Genomic DNA, 19,168 nt, shown 5'->3' with positions numbered 1-19,168 from the left:
ATGGGGTCTCTGTTTCTGGTATTGTTGTTGTAACACCCCTAACCCATATCCTTCTCCAGAATAGGGTTATAGAGCATTACCGGAGTTTACAAATTAATTTTCAGACATTTCATTACATCAAGCATTCATATTTATAACCAATCAAAATCAAAACATTTATAAGTTAACATTAACCAATTTAACTATACAAGTCATTATAACTAAAATCAAATCATCCAAAATTACTGATAGAACCAATAGATAATATGATATATCTCCCACAAGCTTTCAACCCAATCGAGTTTCCGATAATCATTTCAAAACATCTAATAATTATACATATTACTAATAATAATTCAATTCCAACAATAAAACACACACATATATATAATGTTCATTACCAAATAGCATCCAGTTCAATTAAAATTATACAAAATATAGTTCATACGAACTTATCAGGCTAAATTGCAGAAATACCAAAATTCAGGGACATTTTAGAAAATTTCTATTTTTCTAGAATTTCCACCCAATCTGATCTAAATTAATATTTCATTCAATTAAGTAATTTAAATAATAAAACAATTCATTTCATGCAATTTGGTCACTTTTTGACATTTTTACAAATTTACCCTTAAAGTTTCACATTTGTTCAATTTAGTCCCTGAACCTAAAACATGTAAATTGGCCATTTTTAACGAAAATTCATGCTAGTTGAGTAATCATATATTTTCCTCCTCCTCCTCTCCATTCCACATCCTTAATATATATAACATGCTTATATGTAATATAATCTATAATTTCACATTTATTTATATTCATTCAAAGCTGTCCACTTGAGTCATAGTCACTAAATTATTTATATCTTAAGCTACAGAAATCCAAATTGAGATCCGTAAATTTTATATGAAACTAGACTCATATATCTTCTTACCATAAAATTTTCAGAATTTTTGGTTTATCCAATAAGTACAGTTTATTCTCTAAAATCATCCATGTTCTGCTGTCTGACAGTTCCGACCCTTCTTCACTAAAAATTAATTATCTCTTCATACAGAATTCAAATGATGTTACCGTTTGTTTTCATTGAAAATAGACTATTTAAGGATTTAAACATATAAATTTAAGACTCTAATTATTTTTCTCCAATTTTTTATGATTTTTCCAAAGTCAGAACAGGGGAACACAAAATTATTCTGACCTTATCTCACAAAACCTATTATATCTCATAATTTACAATTCTATTGCTTACACCGTTTCTTCTATGAGAAACTAGACTCAATAATATTTAATTTCATATTTTTTTATCTTCTAATTCAATTTATACTATTTTTGGTAGATTTTAAAAGTCAGACTACTGCTGCTGTTTCAAAACTATTTTAGTGTAAAATGTTGATTACTAAGTCTATAACACTCTTATTTTCCTTCTCTACACTATTTCTCAACACTTTCTCTTATTTTCTCTTCACTAACATATCAAGAACATATAACCTTATATAATAAAACCCTACATTAATATCAATCTCATACTTTTTCAATAATATCAAACTCAAAAATATATTGAAATCATGATGTTCTTACCTTGCTTAATTGACTTCAATCTTTAACTTGATTTTCTCTCTCCTCCAGCCCCTATTTCTTGAATCTAACTTGATATTCTAGCTCCCCATAGTCTCCTTTTCAATTTTATCTCTTGGTGGCTGTGGAAATTCCTTTGATTTCTAAGTGAAAATGGTGGATTTTTGGTGAAAGGACCAAATTGTAAAGAAAACAAAGCTTTCTTTCTTCCCCTCTTCTTCTCACGTTAATGCATGCAAAAAATGGGGGGAATGGCTGGCTTTTCATCCTTCTTTCCACACATATATATACTAAATAAATTAATAATAATAAAATAATATCATTTAAAAAAATCAAATTAAAATATTAATAAACTAATATTTATTTATTTATTAATCTAAAATATCTCCAACATCATCATTATCTTCTAGATTTTTCTCTCTTCTAATTGACCATTTTGCCCCTAATGATCTTTTAAAATTCCATCCTTGAGTCACCACTTAATTTGGTAAAATTGTGATTTAGTCCCTCAAACTTCTTCACCTTTTTCAATTTGGTCCCAATCCATCCATTTTTCTTAGTTTCTAGATTATTCCACCCTTAAAATATTTACACCATTGGTCCTTTAACTTTTTCATATTTACACTTTAACCCCTTAACTTTTGAGTATTTACTCTTGGGTAACAAAACTTTTCTCACTTTTTGCGATTTAATCCTTTCTTGAATTAATATGTTATAATATACTTCCCAATATTGCCATAACTCAAAATTACCCCTTTTTAGCACTTTATTTTCTTATTTTACTATATCAGAGATATTATCTTACTTTCCTTACTATAGAAAATTTCAGGGTATTACATTTCTCTCCCCCTTAAAATAAATTTCGTCCTCGAAATTTCCGTGTGTTATTTTGATCATGGACTTCATCATTTCTATATTCTGTCGATTATCCCTTTTTTTTTCTCCATTCTTATCACTAACTTTTCAACTCTGGAATTTCATCGTAGCAAAACAGTACATTTTTTTAAATATGCATGCAAAACAGAATAATAACTGATCATAAACCGACCAGACCAACAGGGTTTTCGTTTAACATCATAATTAACTAACATTCTCATAACATAAGAACTCCATTAGAAACTGAATAATTATACATATATCTCTGAGGATAATAGAATATATAGAATACCCTGAAAAGATCATCGTGTTTACTTCGATTATAATCGTCGCACACAAGCATTTTTACCACTTATTTATCATTTCTCCGACAAATTTTGTTATCACGAACCTCATATTATTTTTCCATTCACTAATAAAAATTAATTCAAAAGAACTTCCAGTTAATACATACATTTTTTAGGTATTATACTTGAATATTTTTGTCTCATCAAATTTAACTTCTTCTTTAATTCACATTTATGAGCTTATTCTATATGATTCTTGTAAAAATTTTGTCATAAAGCAATACTGATAAGGGGGTGATAGTGAGGTCGTAAAGCCTCTAACTTACTCTCACAAATACCTATATATATATATGACTTAGCATTCATCATCAATATAATACCATCATAACCACATAGTTCATTCCAAACAAATTAACACATCTATTTATTATGAGTGTTTTCTGTCACCCACAATTTTACACAATGGATTTACTTACTCGAGCTCCATATTAATATTTAATTAAATTCCAATACTTGGCTTCCATTTTACTTACCGATATTTGTCAAATTAGAGAACGTCTTACGGAATTGAGTACTTCGTCTTCGCATTGCCATAGTATAACTATGGTCTTGCACATTGTCACATATCACACACCGAAGCTATAGTCCAGCTATGGTCTTACACGGAAACACATATCACACCGATGCCATATCCCAGATATGGTCTTACCCGGAAATCACATAATCATATTTTCACATGTTGCCATGGTCAAACCATAGTCTTTTCCGTCAATTCACTACATATCACTGAATGAAAGTACTCATTCCTGCGTTCTACTCAATTTGATCTTCCAATTCAATTTTCATGGTATTATAATATTTATAATTCAAGAATAAAGACATAAAACAAAACATCATATTATTTCTAATTTAACAATTAAACATAAGATTCTAGCATATAAATATACTGATTACACTTATTCAAGCAAGTGTACATACACACACATTCCATCTATTTGTGTATATTTGCTTACCATATTTACTTAATCAAATATGTTGAGCACATAACATCATATGCACACCAAGCAAACACGAATGGGCTCATCACCATATAAACTTTCATTTTATTCTTTATTTCCACATTTCTCATATCAACGATTGTACTCAATCATGCGTTCAATCCAAATTGAGTATCAAATTCAATAATTTATTCTCAATAATAATTCATTCATTAGTTAATATCATATGCTATCACATTGAGCCATCATTTGTCTCATGACATTTAGTTCATGCTTTCTATTCACATTTTCAAATTATATTCCATAATCATATTTCTTCAAATTTCTCATGAATAATAATTGATTACCCCTCGAATTTTGATTCTGAAATTTTCATTTATCTTTCAAATATTTATATTAAACTAGTTAGTAACCCACAAATTTCTTTACTTCTCACTCGTATCATAAATCTTATTATTATTCCATAACTTTAGCTTCCTTAAGAATACTCATTTTATTCTTAATGTATCTTTTCATTCTTATTTATAAGGATTACTCTTTTAAATCTCTATACAAAACTAAATAACATTTACTTATTCAAGACTTTAAATTATTTTATTCAAAATTCATGCTTATCTATTCACAACTCTGTAACTTATTTTCCTCTATAATCATTCATCATTAGATCTTAAAATCTTTGTTGAATCCTTCTTCTTTTCACTATCTATTTTCCTTTTAAACTTGTTTCTATCATCAAACATTAACATTACTTTATCTCTTTTTATTTCACGAATAGTACATTCTCTTGGTACTATCCACCTATACTTTTCATTTTTTTTAATTCAATATTTCAAACATAAATCAGAGATAATCTTTTATCTTATAACAAAAATTGTTTTCCTTTTTAGTAGAGGCCCAGTAGACAAAACAGAACACTTAGGATATACGAGATTGATACAGAGGTGCATTATTATGCACTATTAAACAGAGAGCACTAAAGTGCTATACAGAGAGCACGAATGTGCTAAACAGAGAGCGTGCTAGTAATCAGAGAGCACTGACGTGCTAGTAATCAGAGAGCACTGACGTGCTAGTAATCAGAGAGCACGCTAAACTCCCTTAATATCCTAATAGTTCTAATCTCGTCTACTTGGGCAAATTATTTCATGTCTGCATATATCACTTTTACACTTTTCGCATAATGCTTTTACATGCTTTACAATTTAAATCTTGTATCAATAATTCGTGCATTTATATCTTCTCTATCTTTAACACATGTAATATATTTCAAAATTCACTATTCATCCATAATTCCCTAATAATCATTATCATATACTTCATATATTACTTTTGTAGATTTTATAATTTAGTTATCAACACAGTATTTCATGTAGCACTATAATTTACTTTTAATAATACATACAACATAATATTCATCATCGTCAAGTATTATAAAATATTTATTCATACCTTTATGAGTTCCGATTCATCATAATCAACTTTTTTTTAATTCATATACTTGAGTATTGCTTTCAACATTATAGAAATTAGCTCGGTTGGGAAAACATTCCTGCCTATGAGTAAAACAAATCTCACTAGAGTCAGGAGATATCAGACTATCACAGGTTATATAATGGCATGTATTTCCAATCTTCATATATGCTATGTCCGGTCCGAGAACCGACTAAACCATAGCTCTGATACCAATAATTGTAACACTCATATCCTTCTCCAGAATAGGGTTATAGAGCATTACCGGAGTTTACAAATTAATTTTCAGACATTTCATTACATCAAGCATTCATATTTATAACCAATCAAAATCAGAACATTTATAAGTTAACATTAACCAATTTAACTATACAAGTCATTATAACTAAAATCAAATCATCCAAAATTACTAATAGAACCAATAGATAATATGATATATCTCCCACAAGCTTTCAACCCAATCGAGTTTCCGATAATCATTTCAAAACATCTAATAATTATACATATTACTAATAATAATTCAATTCCAACAATAAAACACACACATATATATAATGTTCATTACCAAATAGCATCCAGTTCAATTAAAATTATACAAAATATAGTTCATACGAACTTATCAGGCTAAATTGCAGAAATACCAAAATTCAGGGACATTTTAGAAAATTTCTATTTTTCTCGAATTTCCACCAAATCTGATCTAAATTAATATTTCATTCAATTAAGTAATTTAAATAATAAAACAATTCATTTAAAAAAAATCAAATTAAAATATTAAAAACTAATATTTATTTATTTATTAATCTAAAATATCTCCAACATCATCATTATCTTCTAGATTTCTCTCTCTTCTAATTGACCATTTTGCCGCTAATGATCTTTTAAAATTCCATCCTTGAGTCACCACTTAATTTGGTAAAATTGTGATTTAGTCCCTCAAACTTCTTCACCTTTTTCAATTTGGTCCCAATCCATCCATTTTTCTTAGTTTCTAGATTATTCCACCCTTAAAATATTTACACCATTGGTCCTTCAACTTTTTCATATTTACACTTTAACCCCTTAACTTTTGAGTATTTACTCTTGGGTAACAAAACTTTTCTCACTTTTTGCGATTTAATCCTTTCTTGAATTAATATGTTATAATATACTTCCCAATATTGCCATAACTCAAAATTACCCCTTTTTAGCACTTTATTTTCTTATTTTACTATATCAGAGATATTATCTTACTTTCCTTACTATAGAAATTTTCAGGGTATTACAGTTGTTGAGTCCATGGCTGCTAAAAGAGATAATGAATCTGGGTTTGGGATCGACATCGGAGACAATTAAGGAGATCGCAAGCTTCGGCCATCTTATTTTTTCCTCTCCGGTGACGTTAAAGTTGAAGACGACAAGGGAGATCGTACATTTCCATTAGACGCATTGGGAAGTCGTGGCGAATCAGCTGAAATTCTCCCCGGAGTTGAAGGTTGAAGAAGAGAAAGGAGAAAGGGAAAATGTCTTACGGTAGAGAAATGGGTAAGACAATTTCCAAAAAAAAAGCTTTGGTTTTACCCATGTTTGTAAAATGTTTTCCTATGGAATTCATTTTCCACAAATCAAACACTAGAAATTTCGAAAAATGTTTTCCGGAAAACATTTTACACCAATAAAACGGACCCTAATATTTATCATAAAAATAAATATTATTTGATTAAAATAATTTTTTAAATGTTATGTTTTTAGTGGCGTTTTTGCGAGAAGCGTCGCTAAAGGTTTGTTCTATAGCGGCGTTTGTGGGAAAAGCGCCGCTAAAGGTCTCGAGCTATAGCGGCGTTTGTGGGAAAAGCGCCGCTAAAGGTCTTGACCTATAGCGGCGTTTATGCAAAAGCGCCGCTAAAGGTCATGATCTATAACAGCGCTTATTTCTAAAAACGCCACTAACATTTGCGGCGTTGACAATAGCGGCATTTTTTCCTGTGCTTTCAAAAACGCAGCAAATACTTTTAGCGCCGCTAAAAGCATAAAAACACCGCTAAAAGCCTGTTTTGGTGTACTGAATAAGACCATGAAAGAGTAATAAATTCATAGAATTGCATGATGATATGCACAAGGAAACTCAATCCAATCAAGAACAAAATTGGAGTCGATATCAAGCATTAAATTTGTCTTTCTAATTTATATTAATTTCCAAAAAAACTCAAATGTTTTTTGGATTGTCATAATATCAACATTAGATGGCATCAAAGGCCTGCAAATGCCTCAATAAGATAGTAGCCTCATCTTAATTCATCACACCCTTAAAAACACCACCACCAAAATACCTATACCATAACGCGACCTGATCAAATAGAGTCCCAAACAAAAATACACACTCCTTTTAATTATCTAGAGTAAAACAAATGAAGTATCATTTTAAAAAATAATGGAACCGTAAAATAAAATTTGATATAAAATTTAATAAAATAGGGTTTGTCATGTCTGATCATCAAGAATAAATCAAGAACAAGATAATAGTTTATCTCTTAGTATAACTCCCTGACAAGAATGGAAAAGAAGTACGAGATATATATATCTATTTCTTGGGGACTAGAGTTGCTCATGGGTCGGGCCGGGCCGGGCCGGACCCAAAAAATTTTCAGCATGCTTCCTAGGCCCAGCCTGAAATATGGGCCTGAGACTTTACCCAGGTCCGGCCCGTGGAAAAAATACGAAGCCCGGGCCCGGCCCTGCCCGACCTTTTTTTTACTTAAAACTAATTGTTATTGAAATTAATTGTTATTAAAATTATATCAAATATCAAATATCAAATTATATTTTTTTTGTATATAATGAACAATAAAATAAAATAAGATTACTTATTTGAAGAACAAAGTGCATAGCTTTCATGTTATCTATAAAATTTATATTAGAATTGATGTAGTATTATTACACTCTAGGTTTTGATTCTTAATAAATAATGAACCTGTTGTCCAACATTTACTATTGTTTTTTTAACAACTTTATAGAAAATAAACAAGCCCTTAATATCAAACCTCAACCCAACTTAATCAATTGAAACCTTTTCCATAATAGTCTTGACCCAAATCGATCGTTTGATATTTCTTATTTTTTTTAACATTTTCAATTTTTAACATTTTCAAATTGACATTTAAACATAAAATAATAATGTATGAATATGGGGCGCGTTTAAAAAATTACCAACTAATTGACTTTAAATGCTATTTAATTGTATATAATTACACATTTGTGACATTTAGGTAACAAACAATTAACTCGAATTTAATTACTTTTAACTTTTTAAATTAAATATTTTAAAGTTTATCATATCATTACATTTTTATGCTTTTAAAGGATAAAAATATCAAAATTGATCCATACTCATTGAATGCAACGATCAAAATATAAAAAAACAACCCATACCCGTCTTTCAAACCTCCCCCTCCATTTTTCAAAATAAGAAAATCTCTGTTTTAAAGTGGATCAATTCACAATCTAGCAATCAATTTGAGTTTTATCATTCACTAATTCCGGCCATTATATAAATCTCAGACCCTAATACTACATGAGGAATAAGAGGAAAATCCCAATCTCTAATTTTGCTTCAAACTATCTTTGAGATAAGAAAACATAAGTTAAACCCCACAAGTACATATACCTCAAAAATGACTTTGGAAAATTAAGCAACAAACCATAATATTCATACATAAATCCATCAACATATTTAATTTCATAACAAAATATAAATTGTAAGCAAAATTAAATTTTAAACACTTAGAAAGAAAGTATCTTAAAAAGCTACCGAAGAAACATCATCCTCATCGTCCTTTTTGCAACCAATTTCTAACATGAAATAAGAATAAATAATTAGATAATCAAATTGATGAAAAAATATTATAAAATTTGAACAATAAAACGAGAATAATAATTACCTGCTGAAAATCCCTTAGCTCCCATCCAATCATCCAAACAAACAACGGCTTGAACCGTTTTTGGCTAAAGTGAACTCCTCAAAGGTGTGATAACTTTCTTACACATGCTAAAAGTCGATTCGGAAGCTACAGTTACTATTGGAATTGCCAAAAGATCACTAGCCAATAATGAAAGGTCATTGTATCGAACTGAACTTTTGGTCCAATAATCTAAAATATCTATTTGACTATTCAACTCAAGCTCCAGTTCTTCCAAATAAATGTTCAACTGTGACTTCTCACTCCTAGTGCTAGATTCATTTAAATACCGTTTATAATCATCACTCTCATCAAAATATCCCCCAAAATCAGTACTATTATCATTGTGTTCATCCAAACCAGAATCAATAGGATTTTTATCTGAAACATTAGAACTCCCAGCCAAAGAGGAAGACGTGGATTTGGATTTCTTAACATACTCATCAAATAAGAGTCTAAGATTGCTAAGAATGGTCTCAACAAAATCTGAAGCATGAATATCATAGATTGTATTAAAGCAATACTGCACATAATTCAACTTGTAACGAGGATCTAAAATTGCAGCACATGACAATATCAACGAATACTCAGCCCAATACTTATTAAATTTCTCTTGCATTTGCTTAACCATTGGAGTTAAAAACGAATAAAGACCTTTAACTGTATAAAGCAAGATCTTGTGAACCTTCCAAACCCCTCTAAAATAAAGATTAGTCGTTGGATAATTAGAATCAGAAAAAACACAAGTCACATCATAAAAGACTTTCAAAAATTTGCAAAGAATAGTAACATTTCTCCACTCCTCGTTAGAAAGTGCAAACATTTGATAATTTTTATCCCGTTGGCCCTAATAATCTAGCATCTTTATAGTAAAGAGAAGATTCAAGCATCAAATAAGTAGAATTCCATCTCACACACACATCTTGACGCAACTATTTGGTCACATTCAAATAAAAACTTTTGTTGGCCACATCATAAAATCTTTTCCTACGAATTCTTGACTTTTTTATGTACCTAATTCCATTTCAAATCTTACCAACAACATCATCAGCAAGTTCCAAACCAGCTTTAACTATAAGATTCAATATATGTGCACAACATCAAACTTGAAAAAAAGTACCATCATACAAAATAGCTCGGTTTGCACGAAAATGATTTTTAAGACAAGAAACCATAACATCATTATAAGAAGCATTATCCAAAGTGATGCTAAAAAATTTCTTATCTATGCCCCATTGAGATAAACATAAAACAAGTTCATCTGCTATGTTCAAACCATCATACAGAGGAAACAAAGCTCTAAACCTTATGATTCTCTTTTGTAGCTTCCAATCTTTGTCAACCTAATGAGCAGTAACGCAAATATATTCATCATTAGTATACTCCGAATTCCAATTATCGGAAGTTAGACAAATTAAACCAGGTGCTTTAGCCAACTCTTCTTTAACACGATCTCTCTTTTTTGCATAATACATTAGGACATCCCTAGTAGCTGTATGTCTACTTATATTCTTAAAATTAGGACTAGCAATTCTCATCATGTATCTAAATCCCGATTCTCCAACTGTCCTAAATGAATGCTTGCCACACACAAGAAAAGTAGAAATAGCTTGACGACACTCATCAGCATCAAACTTGTAGTTTTTTATAGATGGAACACGTTCTGGTGATGGTTGAATGCCTATGGTGTATTGAGTGATGTCTTTATTAACTTTTTTCAAACAGCTATTTAGATGACGTCTCAAATGAGAGGTTCCACTAGAAGACTTAGTAGAGAAGATAATCTTACAGTGATTACATTGTGCCTTCAATTCGTTTTTGTTCTCGCATTCAAGCTTTTTCATTTCATCCCACACCTTTGAAGTGGTAGACTTTTGACGTTTGAGAGAACTTTCATACTCATTAAACCCATCGTCCACAGGTATAGGAGTTTTCGAGCTAGCCATAGTTATAAAAATTCAAGTCCTGAAATCCAAAAATAATCTTATTTATAACTCAGTTATTGAATATATTATATATTCATGTATTAAAATTATATACATGTATTAAATTTAAATAATCTTATATATATTTATCTACTTATATAGTTAAGGAGCTATTCTAAAACAATTGAAATGCATAGTTGCAAGCATATATACGCTCATTCATGTATTAAAATTATATACATATATTAAAATTAAATAATCTTATATATATTTATATACATATAAATCTTATATATATATATTTATATACATGTATTAAAATTAAATAACTGAACATAAATATTGTCTCTATTTGAGGATTCATCAATACCATGCACCTTCAAAATGGCCCTACATTTGTAGGTAAATTACAATTTACGACATCTAATCATAAAATTATTGGCTTTTAAATTTCATTTTGGGCAATTAATGCCATGGTTAATAGTTTTCTAGTATTTTATTAAAAACGATAAGTAATTATTTTAAATTTAAATATTTTTAATGTTTGACAAGTAACACTATATTTATATGACATCAACATTTAATGTGTGAATTCCTTTTTGGTAGAAAAAATACAACTTAAAACGAAAAATTCAAAAAGTTACAAATTTTATAACAGTATATTAAAACATTATATTACATTAAAAATTAAGGTGTAGTAGTTAAATATCAAATTTAGGCATAATAGAGAGACCAAAATTAAAATTTATTCATTTTTTCCAAAATTACAAAAAAGGGGTAAGACATAGCAAACCTAGAAGACAAAAATAATGTGTTAGTTTGTAAAGATTATTTCAACCTCCAAAACCAAAAGAAAATGTTCTATATGTGAATGTAATATATTTATATTATTTTTACTTTTCAAATATAAAAGTGAAGAATTATATTATTTTAATTTTTCAAAAAGTTGCAAATTTTATAACAGTTTTGAGAAAATAAATATAATATATTTTAATTAATACATATTACATAATAGTATAATACCGAACTCTTATATTGCACGAGATAATAAACTAGTTATTTAACTATGCTAGCCTTGTGATACAATATCAAATTTATCACGTCTTTAAGTAATACTAAAAAAACAAACATCATTTACAAAAAGTCGCTAAGGTTGATTGTTTCGAAAGAAAGGGTGTGATAACAACCTCTAAGTGATAGCAACCTGCCTGGGCCTGCTGTTTTTCTGCCTCAATAGCTTGTTTCTGCAATAAAACAAAGCAAAAACAAAAAAGATGAGATTAAAATTTGGCAGTTGAAAAGGCCGGGAGCTCAACATTCTTTGATTCTAATCAGTAAATTCCAATGGCTATGCAGAGAACATTGCTACAGAAACAAATGTAAGAAAGAATGGCTATGCATGATATTACATTACATGAATTATATGCAGATAATATAAATGCAGAGAACATTGCTACAGAAACAAATTTCAATGGCTATGCAGATAATATAAAGAGCATCATCAACGTATCAGAAGAAGGAACCCATGAGTGTTCATGAAGGAAAAATGTAAGAAAGAAAGGAAAATACAGAACCCGTGGCAGCATGCATGAAAGCAGGAAAATGTAGTGTTTTGTTTGCATGTAGCAGAGCAAAGAAATAATGAACCCTTGAACCAGCATGCATGAAAGCAGGAAAATGTAGTGTTTTGTTTGCATGTAGCAGAGCAAAGAAATAATGGACCCGTGAACCAGCATGCATGAAAGAAGCAGAAAAAATATACTTGTATGTGATCTCAGAAAAAATATACTGCAAAATGCAAATTACATATAGTCTTTTCCATTTCCCTTTCAATCTGGTAATTTTATTATCTACTCCTAATAGTTAGGTTATAGATTCAACTATTCTTTCAATAACTTTTGAAGCCTATACTTAATGAAACTTTTAGGAGTATATAATAACTTATATTTACAGTAAAGATCAAACTTATATTTACAGCAGCCACTACAATAGATCAAACTTATATTTACAGTAAATATCAGAGAAAGAAAAAATAAAGAAAACAAACCTTTGATTTTGGAAATGGGTGGAGCCGTGGAGGACAGGAGGTGGATCGGACACGGGGTTAGGGATTTGTGGAAGAGGGGAAACAGGAAATGGGGGAAATGGGTGGAGCCGTGGTCCGTAGAGGACTAGAGGTGGATCGGTGGAGGACTGCTGCCGGAGGTGAAGGTGTAGGTTGAGAAAAAAATGGAGGGCAGTCGGGCTAGGGATTTGTGGAAGAGGGGAAATAGGGGAAATGGGGGAAATGGCCTGGGAGTGGGGGACGGGATTCAAGGGAAGCAAAAGAAATATTTTTAAATAAATAAAAATATATATATTATATTCGGGCCGGGCCCGGGTCAAAAAAATTTTGCCTGAGGCCCAGCTCGTTTTCTAAATGGGCCTCGTTTTTTTGCCCGAGCCTATATTTCAGGCCTATATTTTTACCCGAACTCTCTCATATTTTGGGTGGGCCGTCGGGTCGGGTCGGGCCGCCCGGCCCATGATTACCTCTATTGGGGACCATTACCTCTTTTTAAATAATTGATTATTAAATTAATTTTGGGTATTTATAATTTGACCGCTCATCAAATTATAAATACAACTTATGCTGTCTACACATTGTTTTCATGATACTTTAATACCTATGACATTTATCACATGGTTGGTCACTTAATTTTGTATAACACTTTAAAATAGCATTATACTTGTACATATGTGTCCATAATTGAAGATTTTAATCCAATAATCTCCCACTTGGACAATATATGTTTCCTAATAAATGTACAATCTTATAAGCTAAAAATTTGCTATCATATATGTGGAGTATGACTCCTATTTCAGTCAAATTTGAGAAATAATCTTTCAGTTAAACTCTGTTTGTTTGTTTCAATCAAACTCTGATTAGTCTAGATTATTTTATTATTGTTTGACTTATGAATTTAGCCTATAAATAGGCTATTTTACAATCTTAGAAAATACACCTATTAGAAATTAGAACTCATAACACATTTAGAGAATTTTATGTTTATGTTTTGAGGGTTCTTTTGTTTTTGGGTTATCGGAGTTTAGTTTTTATCTTCATTTTTTGTACTCTTCGTTCTTTTGCCATTATAATAAAATTATCTTTGCCCATGATTTTCTTTATCCTCCTTGGAGGGGTTTTCCACGTTAAATTTGTGTATTCAATTTTTCAATTTATTTCGCTATTTTTTTATTTGTTGCTTAATCGGATCAATCCCAATAAGTGGTATCAGAACTAGTTCAACTTTCATATATCAGCCCATTCAGATATGGCAGCAACAAGGTTTGAAATTGAGAAGTTCGATGGTGAGACAAATTTCAATCTGTGGCAAGTTCGAATGATGACAATTCTAGTTCAAACTGGCTTGAAAAAGGTTGTTACCGGGAAAAAGCCTGAGAATCTAAATCAAACAGAACGGGAAGAGCTCGATGAAAAGATATTGTCTGCAATCCAGTTGTGTCTTGCTAATATGGTATTGCATGAGGTATTGATGGAGAAGACCTCATCTGCCTTGAGGAAAATGTTAGAAACTCTTTATGCGACTAAGTATCTGGCTAACCATTTAGTGTTGAAACAACGTCTATTTACGTTTCGCATGAACGAATGTGAGCTTCTTAGAGATCACATCAGTCAATTCATTACTCTTTTAAATGATTTAAAGAACGTTGAGGTTCATATTGACGATGAAGATCAGACTATGCTATTATTGTGCTCTTTACCCCATTTATACAAGTCTTCCAAGGAGACTGTGATTTATGGCATAGAGAAATTCTCGTTCGAATATATGAAGGGTCATTTGTTGAGTAGAGACAAACTCAACAATTAGTTTGGTTTGAATAGCAAGGCAGATAGGCAAGCTGCCATTTTGGTAGTATAAAAAAAACAAGACAAAAGGTGTCACTATTGTAAAAAGTTAGGTCACGTCAAAGCAAATTGTTATAAACTACGAAATAAAAGAGCTACTGAGAGTAACGAGGAAGATGTAGCTGGTGCTAATTTGGCCGATAAAAGCGGTGATGATTTCTTGTTAGTGTCAACGAGCGATAACTCAAGCTCACGTCCGAGTGGATCCTAGATTCTGGATGTTCTTTCCACATGTGTCCCAATAGAGAATGGTTCTCCACATACAGTTCAGTTGAAGGTGGAGTTGTGTGCATGGGAAACGATTCATCTAGTAGGGTAATTGGTATTGATACTGTTAAAATTAGGATACACGATGGGATGATTAGGACACCTTCAGATGTCAGGTATGTACCTGATTTATGAAAAAATCTCATCTCCTCGAGTATTTTAGACTTGAAAGATGCAGAATCAATATCAAGTCGAGTGACATTAAAGTATCTCGTGGAGCTCTCGTTTTGTTAAAAGGTAAAAGAACCGGCAATATTTGTATTTTGGAAGGTTTTACAGTGACCGCTGAAATCGGACGTTCCTCGTCCGTTATGGAGTCGAATTCAACTCATTTGGAGCGGAGGCAACTTGGTTATAGGAGGGAAAAAGGTATGACTGTTTCGTTGAAGAGAAGTTCTTTTTTGGATACAGGTTTTGAAAAGTTAGGGCATTGTGTTCGTGAAAATCAGACTTAGGTTAGTTTTAATTTGATAGTGTACAAGTCGAAGGCTTAAAGTCTTCTAGTTTCTAAGCACAAATTCGACTAAGTTAATTCCCTGCATAGTTCAAGATAGGCCTGTAACGGGCTTTGGCAAAGATGGCATTGTGGAAATATGAGTCAAGGTGGAGATTTGTTAAGTATGACTCCTATTTCAGTCAAATTTGAGAAATAATCTTCCAGTTAAACTCTATTTTTTGTTTCAATCAAACTCTAATTAGTCTAGATTATTTTATTATTATTTGACTTATGAATTTAGCCTATAAATAGACTCTTTTACAACCTTAGAAAATACACCCATTAGAGATTAGAACTCATAACACATTTAGAGAATTTTGTGTTTATGTTTTGAGGGTTCTTTATTTTTGGGGTTTATTTCTTATCTCCATCTTCTGTACTATTCGTTTTTTTGCCATTATAATAAAATTATCTTTGCCCGCGGTTTTTTTATCCTCTTTGGAGGGATTTTTTCACGTTAAATTTGTGTGTTCAAAATTTCAATTTATTCTGCTATTTTCTTTTACTTGTTGCTTAATCAGATTGATCCCAACAATATAACAGGTATTCTATAACAATCTTGTCCATCAACTATATCCATATAGGATCAAAATAGTCTTTGTCATATTAATCATGACTAAACTCATCAATGATCACATATACAAATATAGTCAAATAACATAGATCAATAATGGATGCATAGTATGAAAATTATATGCAATGTGAATCACACATGCCAATTTTCAACTAATTCTCCTTAAACTTAAGCGAGGCCAACATCAAATAAAGTAAATAAACTGAATATTTCATTTCTGATTATAAAAACAAAAACAAAATACACAAATGTTTGAAAATAAACATAAAGCAAATAAAATACAAACTCTTGCTAAACCATGATGTCCTCAAATAATATAGCATACATATGAGCAATGTGCTCATGAAAGACCTTGGGTGATAAACCTTTTGTCAACGGATCCGCTATCATAGAGTTTGTCTCAATGTACTCTATGGATATTTGTCCATTTTGCACTCTTTCTTTTACAACTAGGAGCTTTATGTCAATATATTTCGACTTAAATGAGCTCTTGTTATTGTTAAAATACAACACCGCTGACTTATTGTCATAAAATAATTTGAGTGGTCTTTTTACATTCTCTAAAATGTACAGCCCAGTGACAAAGTTCCACAACTATATTCCATGGTTTGATGTCTTGTAGCATGCTACGAACTTTGTTGCAATAGTAGAAGAAGCTACAAGTGTCTCTTTGACACTTTTCCAGGATATAGCTCATCCATTTAATAAGTAAATATAGCTTGATGTAGATTTCATCCTATTTTGACATTCAACAAAATTAGAATTTGAATACCCTACGACCTTTAAATGATCTGATCTATTATACGTGAGCATGTAGCCTTTTGTTCTCTATTTATAAAAAAATTAAATAATTTTCAAAAATAAAAAAATTCAAAATGTTTATAAAAAATTTTAAAATTTATATTTGAAAAAATATAAAAAATCTAAAGAATATATAATTTTTTTGACAGAAATATATATATTTTTTAAATTATAAATTTGGGAGCTAAATAAGTTAATTAATGATTTAAGTTTATTATACTAAAATATCTTTCTTTTTTCTTCTTATTTTGCTTTGAATTTTTTTAAATATCTATGGTTTCAAATTTATACGCTTTAACATGGAATTAATTATATTGCAATAAAATTTTAATTTGACATGTTTAACTTTTTTAATTTAACTTGAATAATTTAACTCGATTTAATGCAACTTTAATTTCATTCCACTAGACTCAATTCGAAAAAATTTCAAAATAAGGTAACATGATAAAATAAGATTCGTCAACTCGATTAGCTTAAAATTTTTTCACTCGATTCAATTGAATGCTCACCCATTATTTTAATTTTTCAAATATAAAATCTGAAAATTTTTATTTATAAGATGATATAAAGTAATTATTTATGTTGACATTCCTAATCTGAACCGTCCAACACCCACGGTTGCTGATTTTCCAATCAGAATATTACATCATATTGTATACCAGAGATATGGTGTGAATGGGTCTTACATGTTATGCCCTAAAAGCCAATATATATAAGAGGCAACCATGCTCCATCTCTCCAAGTGGTGGGCGGGCGAAAGGGATGAGAACCCAGTTCTGGTGATTTCTTCTTCATCTTCATCTTCTTCAATATTTCTTTTAATTTATGTTTGGGATAATAGTATTGCACTAATTACCTAGGCATAATGAGCAATATTCCTGATTATTTGCCTAATCTCAAAGGTGCAAAAGTGAAGAAAGGGATCCGCTTTGCAGCATTAACTTTAAATCCATGTTTTTGCTGTCAGTAATGCCCCCTTACAATCATTTTCTTCCAGATTCATCAGCTAATCTTTAATTTTTACAAACGAATCTGCTTTTTTCTTTTTCAATCCTTCTGGTGACTGTTTTGTTTGGATTTCAAGTTTCATATATGGATGGGTGAAGAGATTCTTTCGCTGGAATTAAAAAACTAGTTTGAATTAATTTTGGTTCGTTTCATAGTTTCTTGAGAAAACAAAAGAAAATAATAACCAGGGAAGAACAATAATCAAATTCCTCATATTTGTTTTAACAGAGGAGCAAAATAAAATAGAAATTTCAATTTTAAATTTATCGAAATTAAATTATTCAAATTATTTAAGTTAAATTGAATTTTGAATTCAAGTTAAGTTGGATTTTACCATTCTAATAATAAATTTATGTAAATATTTTTAGTTTTCAAATTGAAACCTAAATAAGTTAAAAACTTTTAAAAATATATAAAGAATAATATTTTAAAATAATAATTTTAATTATTCAAGTTTATTATTTAGTTTTTTAAGTTAACTCGTATTGTTTCACTTGATTTTGAAAAAAATTCAAATCAAGTTAGAAGGGTAAAATAAGAACTCTAAATTTTAAATTTATATTACATGGACTGTAAGAAATTGTATAATTGTCTTATAATTTGTATTATACAATATGTAATAATTTTGTAGTTGGATAATAATTTTAAATTTGTATCATCACATTTTAATGACGTTACAACGGTAACGAATTTTAAATTTAAATATCGCTTAAGTTAAAATAATGTGAGACAATCATGAATTTCGAATATAAACAGTAAATATCTATAAAATAGATTAAAGGAAGATGCATGTACAACTTGTAGATGTTCTAGGTGTTTAGGGTGTAAAAAGTAATGATTTTATTTTTTATTATATTGACATTTACTATATTGAAATTTATTTTTTCTTGTTACAATGATTTTATTTTTGATTACATTTTAAATTTTTTTATATCATTATTTACAAATTCTGTAAAACTTTCACATAAAAAAATGTTCTGTAATAATTTGATTTTAAATTATTTAAATAAATTTTCATATTAATTTAATTTAGAGAAAAATATTTTTTAATTATTATTATTGAATAA

General features: G+C 29.9%; 1 protein-coding gene across 2 annotated transcripts; it reads right to left on the bottom strand.

Moving 5' to 3' along the window:
• Positions 1–8,825: 8,825 nt before the first annotated feature.
• On the bottom strand, positions 8,826–13,373 carry LOC121219569 (zinc finger BED domain-containing protein DAYSLEEPER-like). Of its 2 annotated transcripts, XR_005916403.1 has the most exons (4): positions 13,093–13,373; positions 12,233–12,289; positions 9,103–11,085; positions 8,826–9,013 (listed from the first exon to the last, which is right to left on the bottom strand). XR_005916403.1 is itself a non-coding variant. In XM_041097939.1 (3 exons), exon 3 carries the CDS (start codon positions 9,941–9,943, stop codon positions 9,167–9,169), a length of 777 nt encoding a protein of 258 aa, XP_040953873.1. In that variant the 5' UTR covers positions 9,944–11,085; positions 12,233–12,289; positions 13,093–13,362; the 3' UTR covers positions 8,826–9,166. The 2 variants fall into 2 exon arrangements, 1 of the variants encoding a protein (XP_040953873.1); XM_041097939.1 differs by having other exon boundaries at positions 8,826–11,085; positions 13,093–13,362.
• Positions 13,374–19,168: the final 5,795 nt, after the last annotated feature.

This window comes from Gossypium hirsutum, chromosome D07 (assembly GCF_007990345.1).
Source record: "Gossypium hirsutum isolate 1008001.06 chromosome D07, Gossypium_hirsutum_v2.1, whole genome shotgun sequence".
Taxonomy (NCBI): Eukaryota; Viridiplantae; Streptophyta; class Magnoliopsida; order Malvales; family Malvaceae; genus Gossypium; species Gossypium hirsutum.
This window is presented reverse-complemented; position numbering and strand designations above follow the sequence as displayed.

Bases quoted from the DNA above. Each gene is read 5' to 3' on its own strand.
- LOC121219569 (XM_041097939.1), bottom strand. From the start codon at position 9,943: ATGTTTGCACTTTCTAACGAGGAGTGGAGAAATGTTACTATTCTTTGC.